The sequence below is a fragment of the Schistocerca americana genome, chromosome 7 (assembly GCF_021461395.2).
Source record: "Schistocerca americana isolate TAMUIC-IGC-003095 chromosome 7, iqSchAmer2.1, whole genome shotgun sequence".
In the NCBI taxonomy this organism is placed as follows: Eukaryota; Metazoa; Arthropoda; class Insecta; order Orthoptera; family Acrididae; genus Schistocerca; species Schistocerca americana.
Genome location: NC_060125.1, coordinates 322,085,300 through 322,106,663, shown reverse-complemented (window position 1 = coordinate 322,106,663; position 21,364 = coordinate 322,085,300). Strand labels below are relative to the sequence as shown.

The window sequence follows — 21,364 nt, the reverse complement described above, 5'->3', positions numbered from 1 at the left end:
ACACGTAACAAGAACGTTTCACATCGTAGGCAAGGTGCTCCTCTCTCTGTCGATTTTCCCTTGGAACAGAACGAGATAAAATGAATTCCCTCAATCCTCGGTTTATAACCATTCTTCCCACCATCTGAAGCAATGCTGCAAAACCACAAGACGTCAGCCGGGTGAAATTCCAAAACTAAATAGCATCTTCCAGCCACAATTCCTGTTAACAACGTATCCCCGAATGTAGATACATTATGTGATCAAAAGTATCCGAACACCCACAAAAACATACGTTTTTCATATCAGGTGCATTGTACTGCCATCTACTGGCAGGTACTCAACATCAGCGAACTCAATAGTCATTAGACATCGTGAGAGAGCAGAATGGAGTACTCCGCGCAACTCACGAACTTCGAACATGGTCGGGTGATTGGGTGTCACTTGTGTCGTACGTCTGTACGCGAGTTTTCCACACTCCTAAACATCTCTAGGTCCACTGTTTCTGATGTGATTGTGAAGTAGAAACGTGAAGGGACACGTACAGCACAAAAGCGTACAGGCCGACCTCGTCTGTTGACAGACAGAGACCACCGACAATTGAAGAGGGTCGTAATGTGTAGTAGGCGGACATCTAGCCAGACTATCACACAGGAATTCCAAACTGCGTCAGGATCCACTACAAGTATTAAGACAGTTAGGCGAGATGTGAGAAAACTTGGATTTCAAGGTCGAGCGGCTGCTCATAAGCCACACATCACGCCGGTAAATGCCAAACGACGCCTCGCTTGGTGTAAGGAACGTAAACATTCGACGATTTAACAGTGGAAAAACATTGTGTGGAGTGACGAATCACGGTACACAATGAAGCGATCCCATGCCATGGTGTGGGTATGGCGAACGCCCGGTGAACGTCATCTGCCAGCGTGTGTAGTGCAAACAGAGGCAGTGGTGTTATGGTGCGGTCGTGTTTTTCATGGAGGGTGCTTGCACCCCTTGTTGTTTAGCGTGCCACTATCACAGAACAGGCCTACACTGATGTTTTAAGTACCTTCTTGCTTTCCACTGTTGAAGAGCAATTCGGGGATGGCGATTGCATCTTTCAACAAGATCGAGCACCTGTTTATAATGCACGGCCTGTGGCGGAGTGGTTGCACGACAATAACATCCCTGTAATGGACTGGCCTCCTGACCTGACCTGACCTGACCTGAATCGAATCCTAAAGAACACCTTTGGGATGTTTTGAAACGCTCACTTCTTGCCAGGCATCACCGACCGACGTCGATACCGCTCCTCAGTGCAGCACTCCGTGAAGAATGGGCTGCCATTCCCCAAGAAACCTTGCAGCGCCTGATTGAAGGTATGACAGCGAGAGTGGAAGCTGTCATCACGGCTAAAGGTGGGCCAACACCATACTGAATTCCAGCATTACCGATGGAGGGCGCCACGAACTTGTCGTTTTCAGCCAGGTGTCCGGATACTTTTGATCACATAGTGTACTTCTATGTAAATCTCTAGCGTCCACCAAATTTTACGTTTGTCTCGACGTTTAATTCAAAATTAGTACCAAGCATGCAGTCATTGTGGACGCAGTAATGTCGGCCGTGATTGAAAAGAAATTAGTGTGGACGTTAGAAATATTATCTATTTCACAAAAATTGATCGTTAGCTTTCAACTTCTTTTCAAGGTAGATCGCATAACGATCATCAGTGTTTTGTACTTCGCCAGAAACGTGGAGGTTTTCTACTTTTATTTGGCATGTGTATGTTATATTCTTATTGCAAAGAGGACGACATGCGTGGAAATATTAAGACGAAGTGTGTTTTTTTGCGAACAATTTTTGAAACGTGTCAGATTTGGAGAATGACAAAAGCCAGACAATATGGCGAACATCAGTGACGTATATCCGCTACAATCAGACAAAACGACGCACCAGAAAACAACGCAAATCCGCCATAAAATAGAGAAGAGTGATCTCTTTAAATTTTGCACAGTAGATTGTCCACGAAAATATAATCTGACGTCTGTTGTTCTTCAAAGTTGACAGTTCACAAAAAATGGCAGAAAATTATTTGCAATATGCGCCCCGTTTCCAACCACAATATAAAATTCGATTAAAATATGAAACAAGACATATCTACGATTCCCGAGAGGTGCAACGCATCGATGATCGTCCTGTGAACAAGAGGAGATCTAAGTCAAGGATCAAACGTTAAAGATTATGAAAGAAATAACAGAGTACAGACAATCTCGGGCACTGACTATATACAATGTCTCGAGATGGTGTACAGACACATCGCGCATCACGTCTGCTATTGCCTACTAGCCTTTTGCTTACATTCTGATTTCCTCCATTCCCTCCGTTTCGCTCACCATCTAACTAACTTCGAAGAGTAACAGTAAGTACTATAGACCTAAACCTTTCCCTTGCTTTCTGCAGAAAAACGTTGTGGGATTTGTAAGACAGCGTTAATATTAACATTTTGTTTGTTCTCCTCAAACTAGTTTCGGTGCTAGCTCGCCACTGTGGTGGCCAGGGGAGAGGCGAAAACTCATCTTCGTGCTCACAAAAATAGTTCTGAAAGATGCGAGCCGTGTGAACAGGGGCTCTGTCCTCTTGGAACACAGCAACACCATTGGGGAACAAACATTGTACCATGGGGTGGGTCTGATCAGCTAATATATTCACATAATCCTTGATAGCAAGGCCATCTTGCAGAGTAACCATGGCGCCCATGGAATTCTGCGATATGGCTGCCGGCTGCCAAAATCATCACCGGACTTCCACCATGTTTCACTCTTGGGACGTAAATTCGGCCAACGGTCGGAAACAGTGTGCAACAAGACTCATCCACCCAAATGACTTTTTTTCTATTGCTCCGCAAATCAGGTTTTATGGCTTCGGCACCACATGCTCCTGTTATGGACATTTGTGTTACTGATTGGTTTTGGAATTCCAGCTCACTCTGTAGTTCGCTGATTACGGTGCTCCCTTCTTGTTTTTCAGTGCTGACAGTATTTGCGAGTGCGACGTTCATTTCTGGAGGGACTTTTGCAGCTGTCGGCCTCTTGCCTTTCGTGACAGTCCTCTTCAATGACCGTCTGCCACGATCACGGAACTCACACTTTCGTCCGCCTTGTGACTTAGAAGATGACGTTTATCCGTTTTCTCTGTGTGCGGTGTAAATCTTCGACAGAGTACCTCTTGAAGCATCAATTGCTTTAGCTACCTTGGTTACGGAAGCAACCATCGTACAAGTACCACAGACTTCCGTCTTTCCAATTCAGTAAGATCCGACATAATGCTCTCGCAATTCTGCTGTTACCACGACTGACACTTGCAACGTATTGAGGACAATTGCGCAGGTGCCTTCTGTGGTCAAATACAACAGCTCAACCTGCAGACTTGGCGAGCAGGTGCATTTATGTTCAAGCATGTATTTCCATATTTTCCTCCAATCTCTGTGATACAACACACCAGCAAATTAGTAGTATGCACCAAGAGTAAAATTTGTTTTATTTAGCGTTAGCAGGAACTATTTAAAAAAACACTTATAAATTAACAGGCTTTCTTACGTAACAATAACTCTATATTTTATGCATTATACAGACTGTATATTCCACACGAATGAAGTTTGCTAGGTTAAATTTTAACTTACGCATCGAAAATGAGAGTGTCTTCGTGCTATATGTAGAACGGGCTTTCAACAAGCAATGCAAGATATTATTTTTTTTCTCTATCAATTTCGGCTGAAAAAATGCGAAATTTGTTGTGGGATGTCGTGCAATTATATGAAAGTGTGGTATCTGTTCTTTTGGACATGTCTGGAAGAACGTACACCATGCATTCATGTTATGATCGCCTAGATGGGCATTGGATTCAACTTCTTCAGTGCGAATGCACAATTACGTCCGACCTCCTGCGAGACTTCCATGGTAGCGAGCTTGGAGGAAATGGACAGGGACTGCTGATAGATGGCGCTCGGTGGGAAAGTGGGTCGGCAGTCAGGCGTGCCGAAATAGTCCGCCCAATTGCGATAAACACTGTGTCGCGGGTGCCGCAGTAGGTAATACAACTGCCTAGTAAGCTGGAGATCCCGGGTTCGAATGCCGGTGCGGCACACATTTTCAGTCGTTGCCGCTGATTCCGCGTAATGTCCCCATCCAGATGACATCACTAATCCCTTCCCTTTCCTTTACTATCTCCCTCCTACTCCTTCAATTTAAACATCGTGGAATATTTGCGCTTCAGCCTTTCATGAATTCCCGATAGGTGGCGGCACTATACGGAGCCTTCAAAATGGCGTCTGTAACGGATGTGCGCTCCAAAAAGAGACCTGTCATTGATTTTCTTTTGGCGCAAAACCAGGGCATCACAGGTATTCATAGGCGCTTGCAGAATGTTTACGGAGACCTGGAAAGTAACAAAAACATGGGGAGTCGTTGGGTGCAAACCTGTCTGATCTCATGTGTGCTTCATTAATGGAACGTGCAGACATTCTCATTCGAGGTGATCGGCGGATCACAATCAAAATCTCGCTGCACAGCTGGACGACTATCTGTCCCATCCTCTGCTATGCCAGTCCCACCTGGATATCCGCCAACCCCATATTCTATAAGTCCCTCCAGATTCTCGAGGACCATGCACTTCGCCTCGCCTTCTGTATACGCCTCCTGTCCCCCACGCAGATCCTCTACGACCTCATTCCTTTCCCCCATCTGCTCCTCTTCCTCGAACATATCCGCATACTCTACACCTCCCACCGTCTTGATCCCCCTCACCCACTGGTTGGTCCTCTCCCATCCCTGCCTTCTGCCACGCCTTCACTGTTGTCCCCCCCCCCCCCCCTACCCTCCATCTTTGCACCCTTCATCTCCTTTCCCAAGGTGGCTTCCGTCAACTCCCCCTCCTGGATGATGCCCTCTCTCCCTCCGTTTATCCCTCGTCTCAACTCTGATCCTCACCCTCCCTCCTTTCCTCTGCCCTTTTCCTGGGCTCCCTCTTCCCCCCCCTCCTTCCATCCTGTTTTCTCCCCGCCTAACCTCTCCCTGCCTCCCTTCTCCCCCAAGTCCTTTTGTATTCCCCTCCGCTGCCTTTCCCCACTCCCTGTCACATCGGCCCAGTACCCCCTCTCTATTATGGGTTCTCGTCCTCCATCGGCTCCTTCCCCCCCCCCCCCCTCTTAGTTTTTCCTCTCCTTCACCCCCCTCTTTTCTTTTCCCATCATCTGTCCAGGTGCCCCCCCCCTCCCTGTCTGCCCTCGGCTGTGGTATGTCATATTTATGCCAACTTTTTAGTGCAGTGTTCATGTGAATGTTCAGTGTTATTCGTCTTTCGAAAGTGTTGCAAACAGAAATCATGCTGTCCCTGGGTGCGAATTTTATATCTCTTGCGAACAGAAACCAGACTGTCGCCGTGTTTTTTTAATTGTCTGTCTATTATTTTACCTGTCTGCTTCATATGTAACTTATTAGCATCATCAACCCTTTGTTCTATGTTTTAAGTTCCATGATTTTCCGCCATGTTACCATTTAAGTCTCCGATTTTATCGCCTGTTTTTATTATCTATTATCTTCATCTTTTTAAAACAAATTCTGTAGGCTGAAGAGCGGCATACTAAGCTGCTGCCAGCCCGCCCCCTTCGGGGGGAATCGAAACTTAATAAAGAAAAAAAAAAAAAAAACTGGACGACTCTATTGGCAGTGCTGACACACTCGTCCGCCAGTTGGCGTACTGAAAGGTGTGTGCCCGCTGGGTTGTTCACCGTCTAACAGAAGACCATGAAGAGCAACGAAGGAATTACTTGCCCATTACGTGTTTCATCGTGACAGTTTCCTGTAAAACCTTGTCGCAGGCGATGAAACATGGGTTCATCACATCGAACAATAAAGGACAATCCATGCAGTGGTGTCACGCTACCTCTCCTCTGAAGAAAAAGTTCAAAGTCGTACTCTCAGGCTACAAAGTCATGGCGTCGGTCTTGTGGGTCATTCTGTTTAATTTCCTCCCTCATGGTGCAACGATCAGCTCTGTCGTGTATTGTGTTATCCTCAGTAAACTGAAGAGATGACTTGAGCGTGTTCGTCGCCACAAAAATGCAAACGAACTTCTCCTTCTCCAAGACAACGCAAGGCCTCACAAAGAAAACGAACCCGAGAGGAGCTCACAAAACTTCATTGGACTGTCCTCCCTCACTCACCCTACAGCCCGGATCTCGCACCTTTCGACTCCCATTTGTGTGGCCCAATGAAGAATGCACTACACGGGAAGCAGTACGATGATGATGGAGGGGTTACTGCTGCAGCAAGACGTTGGCTCAGACGTCGACCATTACAGTGGTACCATACAGGCCCTCTCAGTAAGGTGGCCTAAGGCACTCGCATTGAACGGAGATTATGTTGAAAAACAGCGATTTCTAGTCAAAAGAGTGGGGAATAACATGTTGTATTGGAAATCGGAATAAAACCAACTTGCTTTCAGAAAAAAGTGTTGTTTATGGAACGCCCTTCGTAAGTTGACTGTTCATGTTGTTACCGCTGAGATCTCTGTAGTGCAGCTAGTTCAATCGCTCGGTTACAGGAATCATTTTGTTGGATATGTTGGAGATCTGTCTTTTTCCTTAATTGTGAGAACATGCCAAAAATTTCATTTTTCAACAGGGCGGAGCACCATCGCACTGGCACCTGCGGAAGAGTATTTCTCAATTGCGAGCGGCCTCAGTGATGCGGTGAACGGATTTCGCGTTCGACGACTGACCGCCAACATTGCCCGATCCCACTGTATGTGATTTTTCTTTGGTTTGTGAATGACTTCGGCTATGAGCGTCCCATTCCAGAAACTTTCGAGGAACTACGATGCCGTATGCAGTAACTGCGGACATATGTGAACTGGAGGAGGAGAGGGAGGAAAGAAAGGAAGAGAACTATTGACGTCAGGTGCATTGGGACTTTATACGGGATCAGTGGCGGCGAGTGGAAATGTGTGCCAAATCCGGGATACCAACCCGGGACCTCTTCCTTGCTAGGCAGCTGCTTTAACCAATGGGCCACCCGGACACAGTGTTTATTGCAATTGCTTGGACTGTCTTAGTAAGCTTTTCGGCCGACCCAAATTCCTACTGAGTGCCACCTAGCCTCAATCCCCGTCGATGCCCTCCATGCTCGCTACTTTGAGATTTCCACAAGAGGGCGAACGTAAATTGTACATCCGCGCAGGAGGTGGTGATGCTTTGTCCATCTAGGCAAATGAACTATGTGAATGCGTGGTGTCTGTCGGACATGTCCGAAAGAACAGACACCTTCCATTCATAGAACTCCGCACGTGGTAACAAACGTATTGGGCAAGTTTGGGAATCGTCTGGCCGTATATCGACCGTCCTCTGTCACTGGGTGTGTGGGGGATCGGTGGGAGAGTGGTGGGCGGAAGTGCGGTACACTCAACAGCTGTGAAAGGGAAATGGAAAGTTGGATTCTTAACGTAATTTTAAAAACTACAGTAAAGTTGTATGTGGATCCATGCAAGAGATGTAACCTTCATCAGGTTGGGTTCCATTGGAACCGTTGTGCACAGCGACTGTGAGGTAGTTGAAACAGGTAGGAAGCCAGCAGTCAGTCTCGATTCAATCTTTACTTTATTGCAGATCTAGATTTTAGCTACAGCATAGATATCAGCAATCCGTATAAATTGAGTCATATAGACTCAAAAGGCTTGTAAATGCACGTGCTATTGCAGGCCTTGCCATGTACGAAGCTTAATTGCAGCTCTAAAGTTTAAATTAAGTTGTGTACATGGCTATGTACATGCTAAGGTGGGCCGGCCGGAGTGACCGTACGGTTCTAGGCGCTACAGTCTGGAACCGAGCGACCGCTACGGTCGCAGGTTCGAATCCTGCCTCGGGCATGGGTGTGTGTGATGTCCTTAGGTTAGTTAGGTTTAATTAGTTCTAAGTTTTAGGCGACTGATGACCTCAGAAGTTCAGTCGCATAGTGCTCAGAACCATTTTTGAACCATGCTAAGGTGGTGTAATAACATGCGCATTTACAAGCCTGTTAAGTCTAGCCTATACATAATAGCTATACTGTAGCTAAAATCTACATATCTATACTAATAAAAAAACTGGAAAATCGTTCTATCTGTCTGTCTGTCTGTCTGTTTGAACACTTGAATCACCAAAACCACTAGACGAATTATCATGGAATTTTCACATGTAACTTCAGTGCAGCTTGGAGCAACGTATGGGCTTTATTTCATCAAACTCGGATCGCAAAAGAAAAGATATCGTGATTTAAAGTTTTATCTAAAAAAACCGTAGCGTCTCTCTGCTTGTCTGTTTCAAAATCCTAATCTCCAGAACTCCTAGACAAATTTTCATGTGATTTTGACAAGAAACCTGCACGTAGCTTGGGGCAATATGTGGGCTTCATCTCATCAAAATTGGATCACGAGAGAAGATACCGTAATTTAAAGTTTTATCTGTTTGAAGTTTATTACGTGACACCAGGGAAACATATTTATTCTTTAGAAAAGCTGTTTACTCTTCTACTTTCGATATATATCCTATTTGTGGAAATGCTTTTATTGATTGGTATGTTCTACGTAACACGCGTCGAACATCACAGATAAGCTTACCGGGCAAGAAATTAATCACCTCAGTGCCCATGCACAGATGAATTGTTAAGCCTTTACAAATGGTCGAGCCACGTGATTAACCGCTCGTGCACTGCTTCTACGTGATCAATAAGATATTTATGGCCGGCTGGAGTGGCCGAGGAGTTCTAGGCGCTACATTCTGGAACCGCGCGACCGCTACGGTCGCAGGTTGGAATCCTGCCTCGGGCATGGATGTGTGTGATGTCTTTAGGTTAGTTAGATTTAAGTAGTTCTAAGTTCCAGGGGACTGATGACCTCGGAAGTTAAGTCCCATAGTGCTCAGAGCCATTTGAACCATTTTGTCATCCAACGACTCTACAGAGCGTTAAATCCATAGGTGCCAAAGCTTGTAAATATATTTGCATACAGGGTGATTCCGTGAAGGTTCTCACAAATTTTCTAGGATGATGGAGAAGGATAAATGTATCAATTTGAGTTAAGGTTCCCTGTACCGGAAACGTCCGAATCCACAGTTATAAGCGAAAACCTTTGTAGTATCTCTGGTAGCAGAAATCTTGTGCTGGTACTGTTGTTGCTAAGGATGCAGGGAAGCTAACTTTCAGAGATGGCAGAATGGACCGAAACAAGGAAACATGGGCTCTAAAATGCATACGTGAGGGCTTTGAGTGCTTGTTCGCCTTCTCTACTGTGAAACACATCTCCTCTATTAAACAAGTTCCCATAGCTCTTAAGGTATACATTTTAGAGCCCATATTTACTAGACATTTTTCCTGTTTTGGTCCATACCATCACCTCTGAAAGTTTGCTACCCTGCATACTTAGTAACAACAGTACCAGTTCATGTATTCCGCTGTCAAAGGTATCAGAACGATTTTCGCTTATATGTAAAACTGGGTCTAGTGAAGCAGGGGATACAACCCGTCGGCTTTGACCAATGACGTCATACATTACTCATAGATAGTAATGCCTTCACTTCGAGCCATAGATAGTAAAACAGTTCTGTGTTCCGGATAAGCGCTATCATTGTACATTAAAATAACTGACCGTGATTTTAAAGGAGATCGCTACCTATTCCTGAAAATATTCTTCGTGTGCATTTATTAAATTAATTGGTTGTTTCTAATTCATTCGATACTTAATTTCATTCTTAGTGATACTGAGGTAATTTGGACTATTAGTTTCTTATTTTAGAACTATTTTTAGTATCTCATTTTCGTTTGTAGATATGGATTTATCTCCAGAATGAGATTTTCACTCTGCAGCGGAGTGTGCGCTGATATGAAACTTCCTGGCAGATTAAAACTGTGTGCCCGACCGAGAGTGAAAATCTCATTCTGGAAACATCCCCCAGGCTGTGGCTAAGCCAAGTCTCCGCAGTATCCTTTCTTTCAGGAGTGCTAGTTCTGCAAGGTTCGCAGGAGAGCTTCTGTAAAGTTTGGAAGGTAGGAGACGAGATACTGGCAGAAGTAAAGCTGTGAGGCCGGGCGTGAGTCGTGCTTCGGTAGCTCAGATGATAGAGCAATTGCCCGCGAATGCCAAAGTTCCCGAGTTCGAGTCTCGGTCGGGCACACAGTTTTAATCTGCCAGGAAGTTTCATGGATTTATCTGTTCCAATGAACCTTGATGATTTACGAGAGGCTAAGGGCAACAACATATTGGCCACAATTTGTTTTTTGCAAATGTGTGGTCTCACTGCTGAGTATGTCCGATGTCGTGAGTGCAGCGAACATATGCGCCTCACAAGTGTATTTCGTCGTCGTACTCACGACTTATTCGTATGGCGCTGCAGCATAGATAGGTTGTGGCGATCCATTAGTAGAGGGACGTGGTTCGAAAAATCTAAACTCGTCTTGAGAGACACTATGAATATCACTTATTGTTGGTGTTTGAGATATCCTGTGTGGCTGTGTGTGCGTGAATGTCGTGTGAGTAAGTGTACAGTTGTGGATTGGTATTCTTTCTTGCAGGGAAGTGTGTGGGGAGTGCATGAAATATAGGGGGCCGTTGGGGGGGGGGGGGGTGTTATGGTCGAAGCTGACGAATCACATTTTGGCAAAAGGAACTTCAACAGGGGGGAACCTCCGGTGGGATTACGGGTTTGGGGGGCAGTAGTTTCAGGTCAGGAGTGTGAAGATGTTGTGTTCAAAGTAATACCCAATCGAAGGAAGGAAGTTTTGGTCTGCTTAATTGAAGATCACGTTGCAGAGGGTTCCACTGTAATTTCAGACGGGTTTAGGGGAAAGGGGTTATCAGCATCTCGTACTGAATGACAATATTGAGTTCAGATCATTATCCACAGGGGCTTGCACAAATAGCATAGACGGTTATTGGTCAGCTGTGAAATCTCATATAGGGAAAGGGAAACGCCAGATTTTCACACTTCAAAGTCATCTAGACGAATATTCATGGAGACATAGTATTCCCGAAACATACTGCCCGTTTAAATGTTTTATTAAACATTTTGGTCAAATGTACCGTCCGAAATATGTTAGCTAATTTCACATTAGGATGGGAGGGGGGGTAAATTTGTGTGTCTGTGCATGTCTCTCTCTCTCTCTCTCTCTCTCCCTCTCTCTCTCTCTGTGTGTGTGAGTGAGTGTTTTCGTAATGTTATATTTGTTGTGTATGAGGGTGTTCAAAAATGGTTCAAATGGCTCTGAGCACTATGGGACTCAACTGCTGTGGTCATAAGTCCCCTAGAACTTAGAACTACTTAAACCTAACTAACCTAAGGACATCACACACATCCATGCGCGAGGCAGGATTCGAACCTGCGACCGTAGCGGTCGTGCGGTTCCAGACTGTAACGCCTTGAACCGCTCGGCCACTGCGGCCGGCTATGAGGGTGTTGCAGCGAGTGATTTTTGTTGATGTCTTTCTAGGCGAGCTTCGGTTCTTTTAGGAAGTTCCCGTCTGGTGAGTTCACTTTTCCATTTTCTTCTTTTACTGCATTTGACTATTTTCACGTATTTCATTGTTGTATTACACCAATATGTATGTTTTCGTGTAGTCCAGTAAGTAACAGAAATTTCGCAGCTGTCGTTCTTCTTTCGTTTCCCAGCACTAGTATCAGCACGATTTTTTCGAATCTGTACTTACAATATTGAAGGCGAAACACCTGACACAACTGAAATTTGTATCCCGTCCTTCAGTTGACCTTTACACTGACACTACGTATTCGAAAAGAACGACGTATGTAAACATTCATTGGATTTACCTGTATCTGTCAACTGGAGAGCAGGATACAAATGTTGTGTATTGCGATATAGCTCAAGTAAAGAATGGGATACTATTACCATCGACGGCGAAAAAAAAAAAAAAAAAAAGAAACTGTACCCCTCAGTGAAGTATGGGATACAAATTGTATATGTGTCGTCTTATTGTCTCTTCGCGTAGTTCAACTGAGATACAGGTTGCAAATGTAACGTACGTCCATTTCCAAGTTTTCGTTAGCAGCGTACATATATAGAGGTCAACGGAAGTATGGATACAAATATTACGTACGTAGCTCGTTCTGACTTCGGTAGTACTAATATCTAGGTAAGAACAGACCGTTAGTGATAGCGGAGGCGAAATAAACAACACATGTAAAATTTGTATCCCGTGCTTCATTTAGGGTTTAGTGAAGCAGGGGGTACATAGTTCAACTGAACAACAGAACACAAATGCTAGTGAAAACGAAGAAATCGACGTACGCCAAACTTGTACCCCGTACTGCACTTAAGCAATACAGCTCGAATGAGGTTCGAGATACAACTCATATATTTGTGACGTGATGTATTCTTTGCTACCAATATTTTTCATCCATTTTTTCCCTTTCTTTTTCCAGAGAAATAATACGGTACAAACACGTGATATCTTTAACGTGAAAATACTACTGGCCTTTATATATGTCAACTATATTTTTCGTCTCTCGTATTCCTTTGTTTCTGAACATTCTTGTCAACTCTTTCATCTGTGTAATAAATGCTCTCTGGCCAATTCCGACGTCATTGGTCAAAGCCGACGGGTTGTATCCCCTGGTTCACTAGACCCGTAAAACTTGATCTTATAGGTACCCTCTACAGCCCCCACAACCCCTAGAAATGTGTAACATGAACTGTGAATCAGACTGTATTATTAGTCGTAGACTCTTCAGTAAACATTTTACACGACAGTGTTGGCGAGACACACTGAAGCAATACCTGTGCGGTGATAAATGCTGTGGCACCTTGCGATCGGTTTCCGTTGTCGTCGAGCGGCTGCTGCGCAACGGCGGTGGGCGGGAACAGCGGCCAGGGTTGGGGTTCGTGTCGCTGAGTCACGGCGTGCAGCGTCGGCGCTTCCGCCGCCGTCACCGAGTAGGGCGGCGCCGGCGGCCGAAGCAGCGCGTTCGGTTGCGGGCAGAGAGCGGCGTCCGACCCGGGCGGGGACGTGGCTCTCAGCGGAGACCTAGGCCGCTGCGTGGGGGAGGAAGGCAGCTGGGTCGGCGCGGGTGCATCGGGCTGCGGAGGCAAACCTTCCGGCGGCGCATCTAGGGATGGGAGCGAAGGCAGCGGCGGCTGGCTCGACCTCGACTGCTGCTGCGGCGACTCTGCCGCCTTGGGGCAGGACGGGGGCGGCGAGCTGGTGGCGGGGTCGGCGGCGGGCGCCCCGCAGACTCGCAGCTCGGCCGACTGCATCACGCTGACCTGGAGCGCCTGTGCGGTCCGCAGGAAGCGCGGCAGCTCGCCGGCCGGCACCTCGGCCACGCCGCTGTACATGAGCTCCAGCAGGCGCCGCATGTCTTCGTGCAGCACGTCGTGCAGGATCACCGTCACCGACTCGCCCAGCCCCAACGGGTGGTCCAGCAGCACTCGCTGCAACACGAACACACATTCGATCCTGAACGAAAAAGATACCGGACAGGGCTCGCGCACAAAGGTTTCAGCAAAAACTCGGTTATGTATAGACACTGACGAATGGTTCAAAGGGCTTTGAGCACTATGGGACTTAACTTCTGAGGTCTTCAGTCCCCTAGAACTCAGGACTGCTTAAACCTAAATAACCTAAGGACATCACACACATCCATGCCCGAGGCATGACCGTAGCGGTCACGCGGTTCCAGACTGTAGCCCCTAGAACCGCTCGGCCATCCCGGCCGGCGACACTAATGAGCCAGAGCATTATCACCACTGCCCACCGCGTGGCTGAATGTCCCTGGTGGTGTTGGAGGAACGTGACGTATTAATAAAAAAATGTAAGCAGAAGAGAGACGAATGGGCAGTCATTACAGCGAAGATATGGGCCATAATTGCGGAAATCCACTGATATAAGCGATGTGACCAAGGGCATATTGTTATTGCGCTGCTTCTGGAAACGACAGTCTCTGAAACGGCGCAGCTGGTCGCCTTTTGGTGTACTGCTGTCGTGAGCACCTATGGAAGGTGGCTGAAGGAAGATGAAATAACGAGTAGGCCCTATGGTATTGGACAACCATCTCTCATCACAAAACGTAGAGGTCGGAGGATCCTCCAATGTATGATCCACGGTAGCCAACGATCTGTGGCAGATGTGACGACAGAGTACAATGCTGGTGCAGGCACAAGTGTTTCAGAGCACACTGTTCAGAAGCCATTGGTGAAAGTGGGATTCCACATCACACGGTTCCTGTGTTGACCCAACGACATCGTCAGTTATGATTGCGATGGGCACAGCTTCACTAAGTTTTCGCCGTGGATCAGCAGAAAGTGGTGTCGCCTGTCGAATGAATTGTATTTCTTGTTAAAACAGGTCGATGGTTGGGTCCCTACACGCCGCCATCCAAGCGAATGGCTCTACAAAACATGCACCGCACCACAGATGCAAGCCGGTGAAGGCAGAATTATGCTATGTAGTAGAATAAGTCGGGCTTCCATGGGATCAGTGGTGGTCATCGAAGGCATCATGATAGCAGTGAAATACGTGAACATTATTGCGGAAGACCTGGGCGCTGTCTCCCTCCTACGGCGATGACATCTTCCAGCAGTATAACTGTCCGTGTTGCAAGGTGAGAATCGCGCTACAGTGGTTTGAGAGGCATTATAGTGAAATCACGTTGCCCGTAAACTGCCATTCCTTAATTTGCGGCGATTGTAGACCTACTCGTAGACAGCCGATGCCACATATTTCTAGAATCCTGTCAAGGACCTTTAGAATCCATACCAAGCAGAATCGCAGTTGTATTGTGTTTGCATAGTGGACCAACACGTTTATTAAACAGGTGGGCATGATGTTTTGGCTCATCGTAGTAGGTAGTCTATTCAATCTGGGAATTGAGGATATTGACGATTTTTGCCTATTATCGACATTGATGCTGGCAAGATATCAGTCCTAGCGATTCTAAAATTTTTTGAAAGAAATTTCCACCATTTCATGTTAATTGTTCCTTTATCTTACACAATTATGATTTCGGCTTTGTAGCCGTTCTCAAGCGCATTTTGAAATGTTTGTATCTGACCTGTCTGTGATAATTCACTATCGGAAAAATATATTGCTGGTCTTATAGACCAGTTGTCATATTTCGGGATATGAGTAAATATCGAAGATACATTATATGGCTGACATTGCGAGATGTATGTTAATGGTTTTTCGTTGTGCACAGGGTCAGCCACATTACGTATCTTTGATATGTACTCGTATCCTGTGATACAACAACTGGCCTATAAGACCAGAAATGTTTTTTCGGCGATGATATGTCAGGGACAGGTCAGGAAGTTTTAACTTTTCAACATGGCTGCAAAGCCAAAGTTGTGGTTGTGTAAAATAAATGAACAATTAACAGTCAAGTGGTGAAAATTTCCTTAAAAAAGTTTTAATTTCAAGTTTCAAGTCAGATAACAAACGACAAAAGAAATATTTTTTTTAGTGATGTGACTACAAAATTAACAATTTCGGATTTTTCCCTTTACTTGTAATGTGATACCTTGCTTGCAAGTTGAATGATTCTAGGTCAACAGGAAGCACCCTACTAGTTTTGATGAGTGAGTTTTTGAATATCAAAATATGTGACATAAATGGCCATTTATTTTGACTGCATTGACTTAGAAGCTTATACTTTTTATTTGGCAAAGGGACCACAGACCTTAATATGGGATATAAATATGAACTTGATTCGTCTACCCGTCTTGAGGAAAAGAGTTCTTAACAGTCAGACAGACAAACAGACAGACAACAAAGCGTTCCTATAACCGTTCCGTTTTTACAGACTGAGACACAGAACCTTAAAAAATACCGGACAAGTGTGAATACGATTTTCGCTCTGATGGGCCCGTACTAAATTACGATGTCATGCTGAAAAAAATGCCTAATGTGAAATTTAAAATTTTCCTGGCGAATTAAACGTTCCAAGAGATTTTGATTCAAATGGCTCTGAGCACTATGGGACTTAACATCGATGGCCATCAGTCCCCTAGAACTTAGAACTACTTAAACCTAACTAACCTAAGGACACAAACACCCAGCCATCACGAGGCAGAGAAAATCCCTGACCCCGCCGGGAATCGAATCCGGGAACCCGGGCGTGGGAAGCGAGAACGCTACCGCACGACCACGAGATGCGGGCAGAGATTTTGGTATTGCAGCCAGTCGTCATAAGCTTCTCTCCACGATATTTCGATTGGACAACTGCCAGTCAACTTCAGGTGAGCCTTTGGAGACTGATGAAGATTTTTTTCCCTTTATTGTGATTTCATGTCCCTACCATATATGAGAAGGGAGGGCTGGCAGCAGCACAATCCGCCGCTCTTCAGCCGATTGACATTACAGTGAATAAAAAGATGAAACAATACATATAAAAGGCTATAAAAAGGGGGACAGTAGAACATAGTAAGGGAAGACAATGCGGATTAAAATATACATGTACAAAGAGACGTTCATCGTCGACACAGTTAAAGTCTGCATAAAGATAAAAAATAGTTGATGATGTGCGTAGCATGTAAAAATACACCGAAGTCCCACACACAAGATAAAAGTTGGCCACAGTATTCAAAAAACACACCAGAACGACAACACTTTAAAACCACTGCACGAGACGGAGCACACACGACGAAGACTAAAAACTGCCAGGAGGCCAGTCCACTTTTTCCTCTTTATTGTGATTTTGTTCCCCCGCCCAATATGGGCAGGGGAGGGCTGGCAGCTGCACAATCCCACGCTCTTCAGCCAAGTGACATTACAATTAAAAAGAGGAAACTATACATAAAAAAGGCGAAAAAAAGGGAGACATAAAAACATAGTAAGTTGAGACAATGGGGGTTAAAATATACTGACATGTAGACATTCATTATGCAACAGTTAAAAAGGTCGACATAAAGTTAAAAAACACAGTTGGCGATTCATGGTGCACATAAAATGCACTGAAGTCACATACACAAGTTAATAGTTGGCCTCAGTATAAAGACAATCCAGGATGAAGACACTTAAAAAACCACAGTAAGAGACAGGGCACACACGACAAAGAATAAAAACTGCCGTGGGGGGGGTGGGTGGGAAGGCTGCCGAGGGAGAGGAAGCCTGAGAGGAGGGAAAAGGAGGGGAGGGGAAGCTGTAGCGAGAGAGGAGGGGCTGGAAGGGGCGGGATGAGAAGGAAAAGCGGGTTGGGCCGCACCAAGGGGCAGAAGATGGCCGGGATTCGAGATGGAGAGCAAAGGAAAGTTGGAGGGAGCACAGAAACACAGTAGGGATAGATGGGAAAGGGAGGGGGGTGCAGAAGGGAGGAAAACCGCCCAGGGAAAGGGGAAGGAGTGAAGAGAGAGACCTGAGGAGTAGGAGGGGGGAAGGTAGGGTTAGAGTTAGTAGGAGGGGTAGAGATCAGGCTGAAACATCATCTGGGAGGGGTAGGTGCTGGAAGCTGCGTTGGGAAAGGAGGTGAAGAGTGTGGAGATGGAGAGGGGGTGGGGCAGAACAGTAAAGGCGCGGCAATGGGATGGAGGTAGAGAGGATAGAAGACACCAGAGGGTGGGGGAGGGGGATCGAGTCTGTGGACAATGTACAGGGTGCAGATGTGTTCTAGGAAAAGAAGATGATGTGGGAAGGGGATGAAGTCACAGAGGATCTGCTTGGGGGATGGGAGGCGGATACAGAAGGCAAGGCAGAGTGTATGATGTTCAAGGAATTGGAGGACTTTATAGAATCTGGGAGGGGCAGAAATCCAGGCAACGACACCCTGTAAAGGATGGGGCAGATCAAGGATTTATAGGTGCGAAGGTTGGTGGAAGGATGCAGTCCCCAGGTCCAGCCAGACAGGAGTTTCGGTAGGCAGAGTCTATTGTAGGCTTTGTGTTGGATCACAAGGAGATGGGGAGTCCAGGTGAGGTGATGGTCAAGGGTGAGGCCAATGTATTTCAGGATAGGAATGAGGTGGATAGGACAACCATAAATGGAGGCAGAGCCAGAAGGAGTGGGTGGTACAACCTATAATGATTGCCTGGGTTTTGGACTGGTTGATGTGAAGGAGCCACTGGTTGCACCAGGTGGTGAACTGGTCAAGGAGGGTTTGAAGGGTATGTTGGGACTGTTGAATGGTAGGATAGAGAGCCAGGAAGGCAGTGTCATCAGCAACTTGGAGGAGGTGAAAAGGTGGGGGAGGTTTGGGCATATCTGCAGTATACAGGAGATAGAGGGGAAAGGATGGAGCCTTGGGGCACGCCGGCGGTGGGATAGAAAGTACTGGAGTTGGTATTGTGGATAGTGACATAGAAGGGGCGACGGGAGAGAAAGGAAGCAACGAGACTGACGAAATTTATGGGAAGACCCTAGGTCTGGAGTTTAAAGAAGAGCCTGGGATGTCAGACACGGTCCTAGGCGTTCTGGAGGTCGACGGAAACAAAGATAGCGGAGCGACGGGAGTTAAGCGACGAAGATGTTCTCCACTCCGCCTTATATAGCGCGCTGAGAGTATTGCCACGAATGCGCCACAGTTTCGGTGACAGATGCACCACATCGCCCGGCGGCAGCGCCCTCGCTGTTGGAACTGCAAGGGTCAGCTGTCTTTGGCGTTGCCGCTCGCCGCAGTCGTCGAAGTATTCTAGTGTCTTCGTCTGGAGCAAATCTCGGAGATGACGGGATTCTACGCTTTATCCAGCTCGTAAGCGTTGTCACTGTTCATTAGATTTTCCGCGATGCATATGTCAACGGATTCTTTTACAATGGAAACCCAAAAGATGTTGCTATGGCCACAGTTAATGTTCTGTCACACTCCATTGAATGTCCGTTGGAGATATAATGTTCCGTAATTACAGACTTGCTGGGTTGCAAAAGGGGGGTGCAACGTTTATGTTTTGCGCAGCGTTCTTCCACTGGCCGTGGTGGTTGGCCTACATAGGCCGTCCCACACTGGTATGATCTTTTATAAATTCCCGCCTTCTGCAATAACAAATTATCCTTCAGTGTTCCCAGCAGGTCCGAAATCTTAGATGGTGGACGCAAAATGACTTTCACCTGACAGTTACTAAGAATTCTTGCTATTTTGAACGAAATATTTCCAACGAAGGAAGAAAACTACTTACTTTGCTGGTGCGTTCTCCTCTTTATCGACTTACTGGTTCCTGGTTTTAGAAGAGAATGCCCTGTTAACTTGCCGGGTAGAGTATCCATTGTCTCTGAACACTATCTTAAAATGTGAAAGCTCTTTAGGCAAATTATATACATACGATGCTGTATAGGCTCTGTGTACAAGGGGTTTAAGCACGCTCATGGTTTGGGATGGCGGAGGACATGTTCGTCAGTCTTCGACAGCTGACCTGAAGATGACTGACAGGTGTCCAGTCCAAATATACTGGAGTGAAGCTTACGAACAACCGGCTGCAATCCCCTAATCTCTTCGAACAATAATGCCTAAGATTGTTTAACACTGATTTGAATGTCCATCAAATTATTAATTAAAATATGCCCATGAGGGCAATGAAAAAAAACCCTTCTGTAAACGCTACGCTAAAGCTAATTATGATGAAAGCTGGATCCATACTGTACCCTTACAAGCATAACAGTCGTGTACATTACTTGGTCGACTTACCATTTCGCTGACGCAAGTTACAGACCTCTGTCGCTAGAGAGCTCCGAATTGTAGCGTATAGTGTGGTAATGTCCTTGCGTGAGAAACAGTGTACTGACATCGAGTTTCTAATTGCAGAGAAGTTCGTCCACTCACTGAACACCCTCTCTTTCAGTATGGCAATGCCAGACCACACACGAGCGCTACATCTGCAACAATCGAACGACTTGGGTTCACTGTCGTCGATCATTCCTCCACACACTCCAGACTTGGCCACATCCAAATTTCATCTGTTTCCAAAACCTGAAGAACATGTTCCAGGACTTCGCTTTGATAGTGATGAAGTAGTGCAAGCAGAGATGGGATTGTAGCTCCGTCAGCGAAATCAAATGTTCTAATGTTCTACAGTAACGGTATCAAGAAACGCGTCTCTCGTTGGCAGAAATGTATTCGTCACCGGGGTGTCTATGTTGAGAAATAAATATCTAGATCTGAAGACTACAAACGCAGATAGTTAATAAAGTTTGTTTTATTTAAAAGGCCTTAAGAGTTCTCACATTACAAATTCGGAGACGTTACATTCCAGCATGCCATCGTAATTGTGTACCTGTACATAAAGTAACAATTTCGTGTGCCTCAGTACCCTGGAGCAAGTCTTTCTATGCACCACTTGCATGCCGCTAAGGTATCCCAGTCAACCAAGTGGGAAAGGTGGACCTACAGTTTAACGTGGAATCTGAACCACGTGTTGTTTCTGGCGACCCCTCACATCGTTGTAGGTGAAGGCTAGGTTAACACAAAGGCTGAAAAATTCATGGTCCGACCGACGGTCGGTTTCTAGGTATGCGCATTACAATAAATAAAAGTATACTTGTGTAATGATGAATGAGTTTGCGAGTGTCAACCGCTGCTCAGAATGATGTCAAATTTGGACAGCTTATTACTGGCGCGGGGGAAACAACGGATAAAAAAAATTAATGAAAAATTTACCAATAGATGGCGCTGTAAGCGTCTTAACCTAAATGGAATCGGCTGCAAATGACAGGTGAATCGCAATACGACGGCTATGGTTCGAGTTGCACATTAGGCCTATACCATCCGTTCTGTTCAATGTGCACGATTGCAGATGTTCGGCCATCGACAGCTGTGGCACTATTAGTTAGGTAAGCCCATCCACCATGGAGACGGATGGGAAAAAACCGTATTTTAATTGTTCTGAGTCCAAAAAGTGCATGAAAATCTAAATGACATCGGTTCTCGTTTGGGGCCAAAACCCACATAAAAAGCATAGTGACATCGGTTTCTAACTGTCGTGAGACTGGCGCAAGACTTATTCAATATGCTGTCCAACGTTTTCCGCCATATGTTCAAATCGAGAAACAGCAGGTTGCACAACAGGTCCGAGTGTCTAGGGGAATCAAGTTCAGAATGTGTTGCGCAATGCATGCTTTAATTCAGCTACATGCGTAACTGGAGCACTCAACACATACACTCCTGGAAATGGAAAAAAGAACACATTGACACCGGTGTGTCAGACCCACCATACTTGCTCCGGACACTGCGAGAGGGCTGTAGAAGCAATGATCACACGCACGGCACAGCGGACACACCAGGAACCGCGGTGTTGGCCGTCGGATGGCGCTAGCTGCGCAGCATTTGTGCACCGCCGCCGTCAGTGTCAGACAGTTTGCCGTGGCATACGGAGCTCCATCGCAGTCTTTAACACTGGTAGCATGCCGCGACAGCGTGGACGTGAACCGTATGTGCAGTTGACGGACTTTG

The 21,364-nt window shown here is 46.0% G+C and overlaps 1 protein-coding gene across 1 annotated transcript in view; it reads right to left on the bottom strand.

The window, feature by feature from the left end:
* The window catches only part of LOC124622912 (B-cell lymphoma 6 protein homolog), a 379,210-nt gene that overhangs the window by 49,386 nt on the left and 308,460 nt on the right, over positions 1 to 21,364 (bottom strand). The window contains exon 6 of the mRNA XM_047148701.1: positions 12,777 to 13,430. Within this exon, the coding sequence (XP_047004657.1) occupies positions 12,777 to 13,430 (654 nt within the window). The remainder of the gene's footprint in view (positions 1 to 12,776; positions 13,431 to 21,364) is intronic.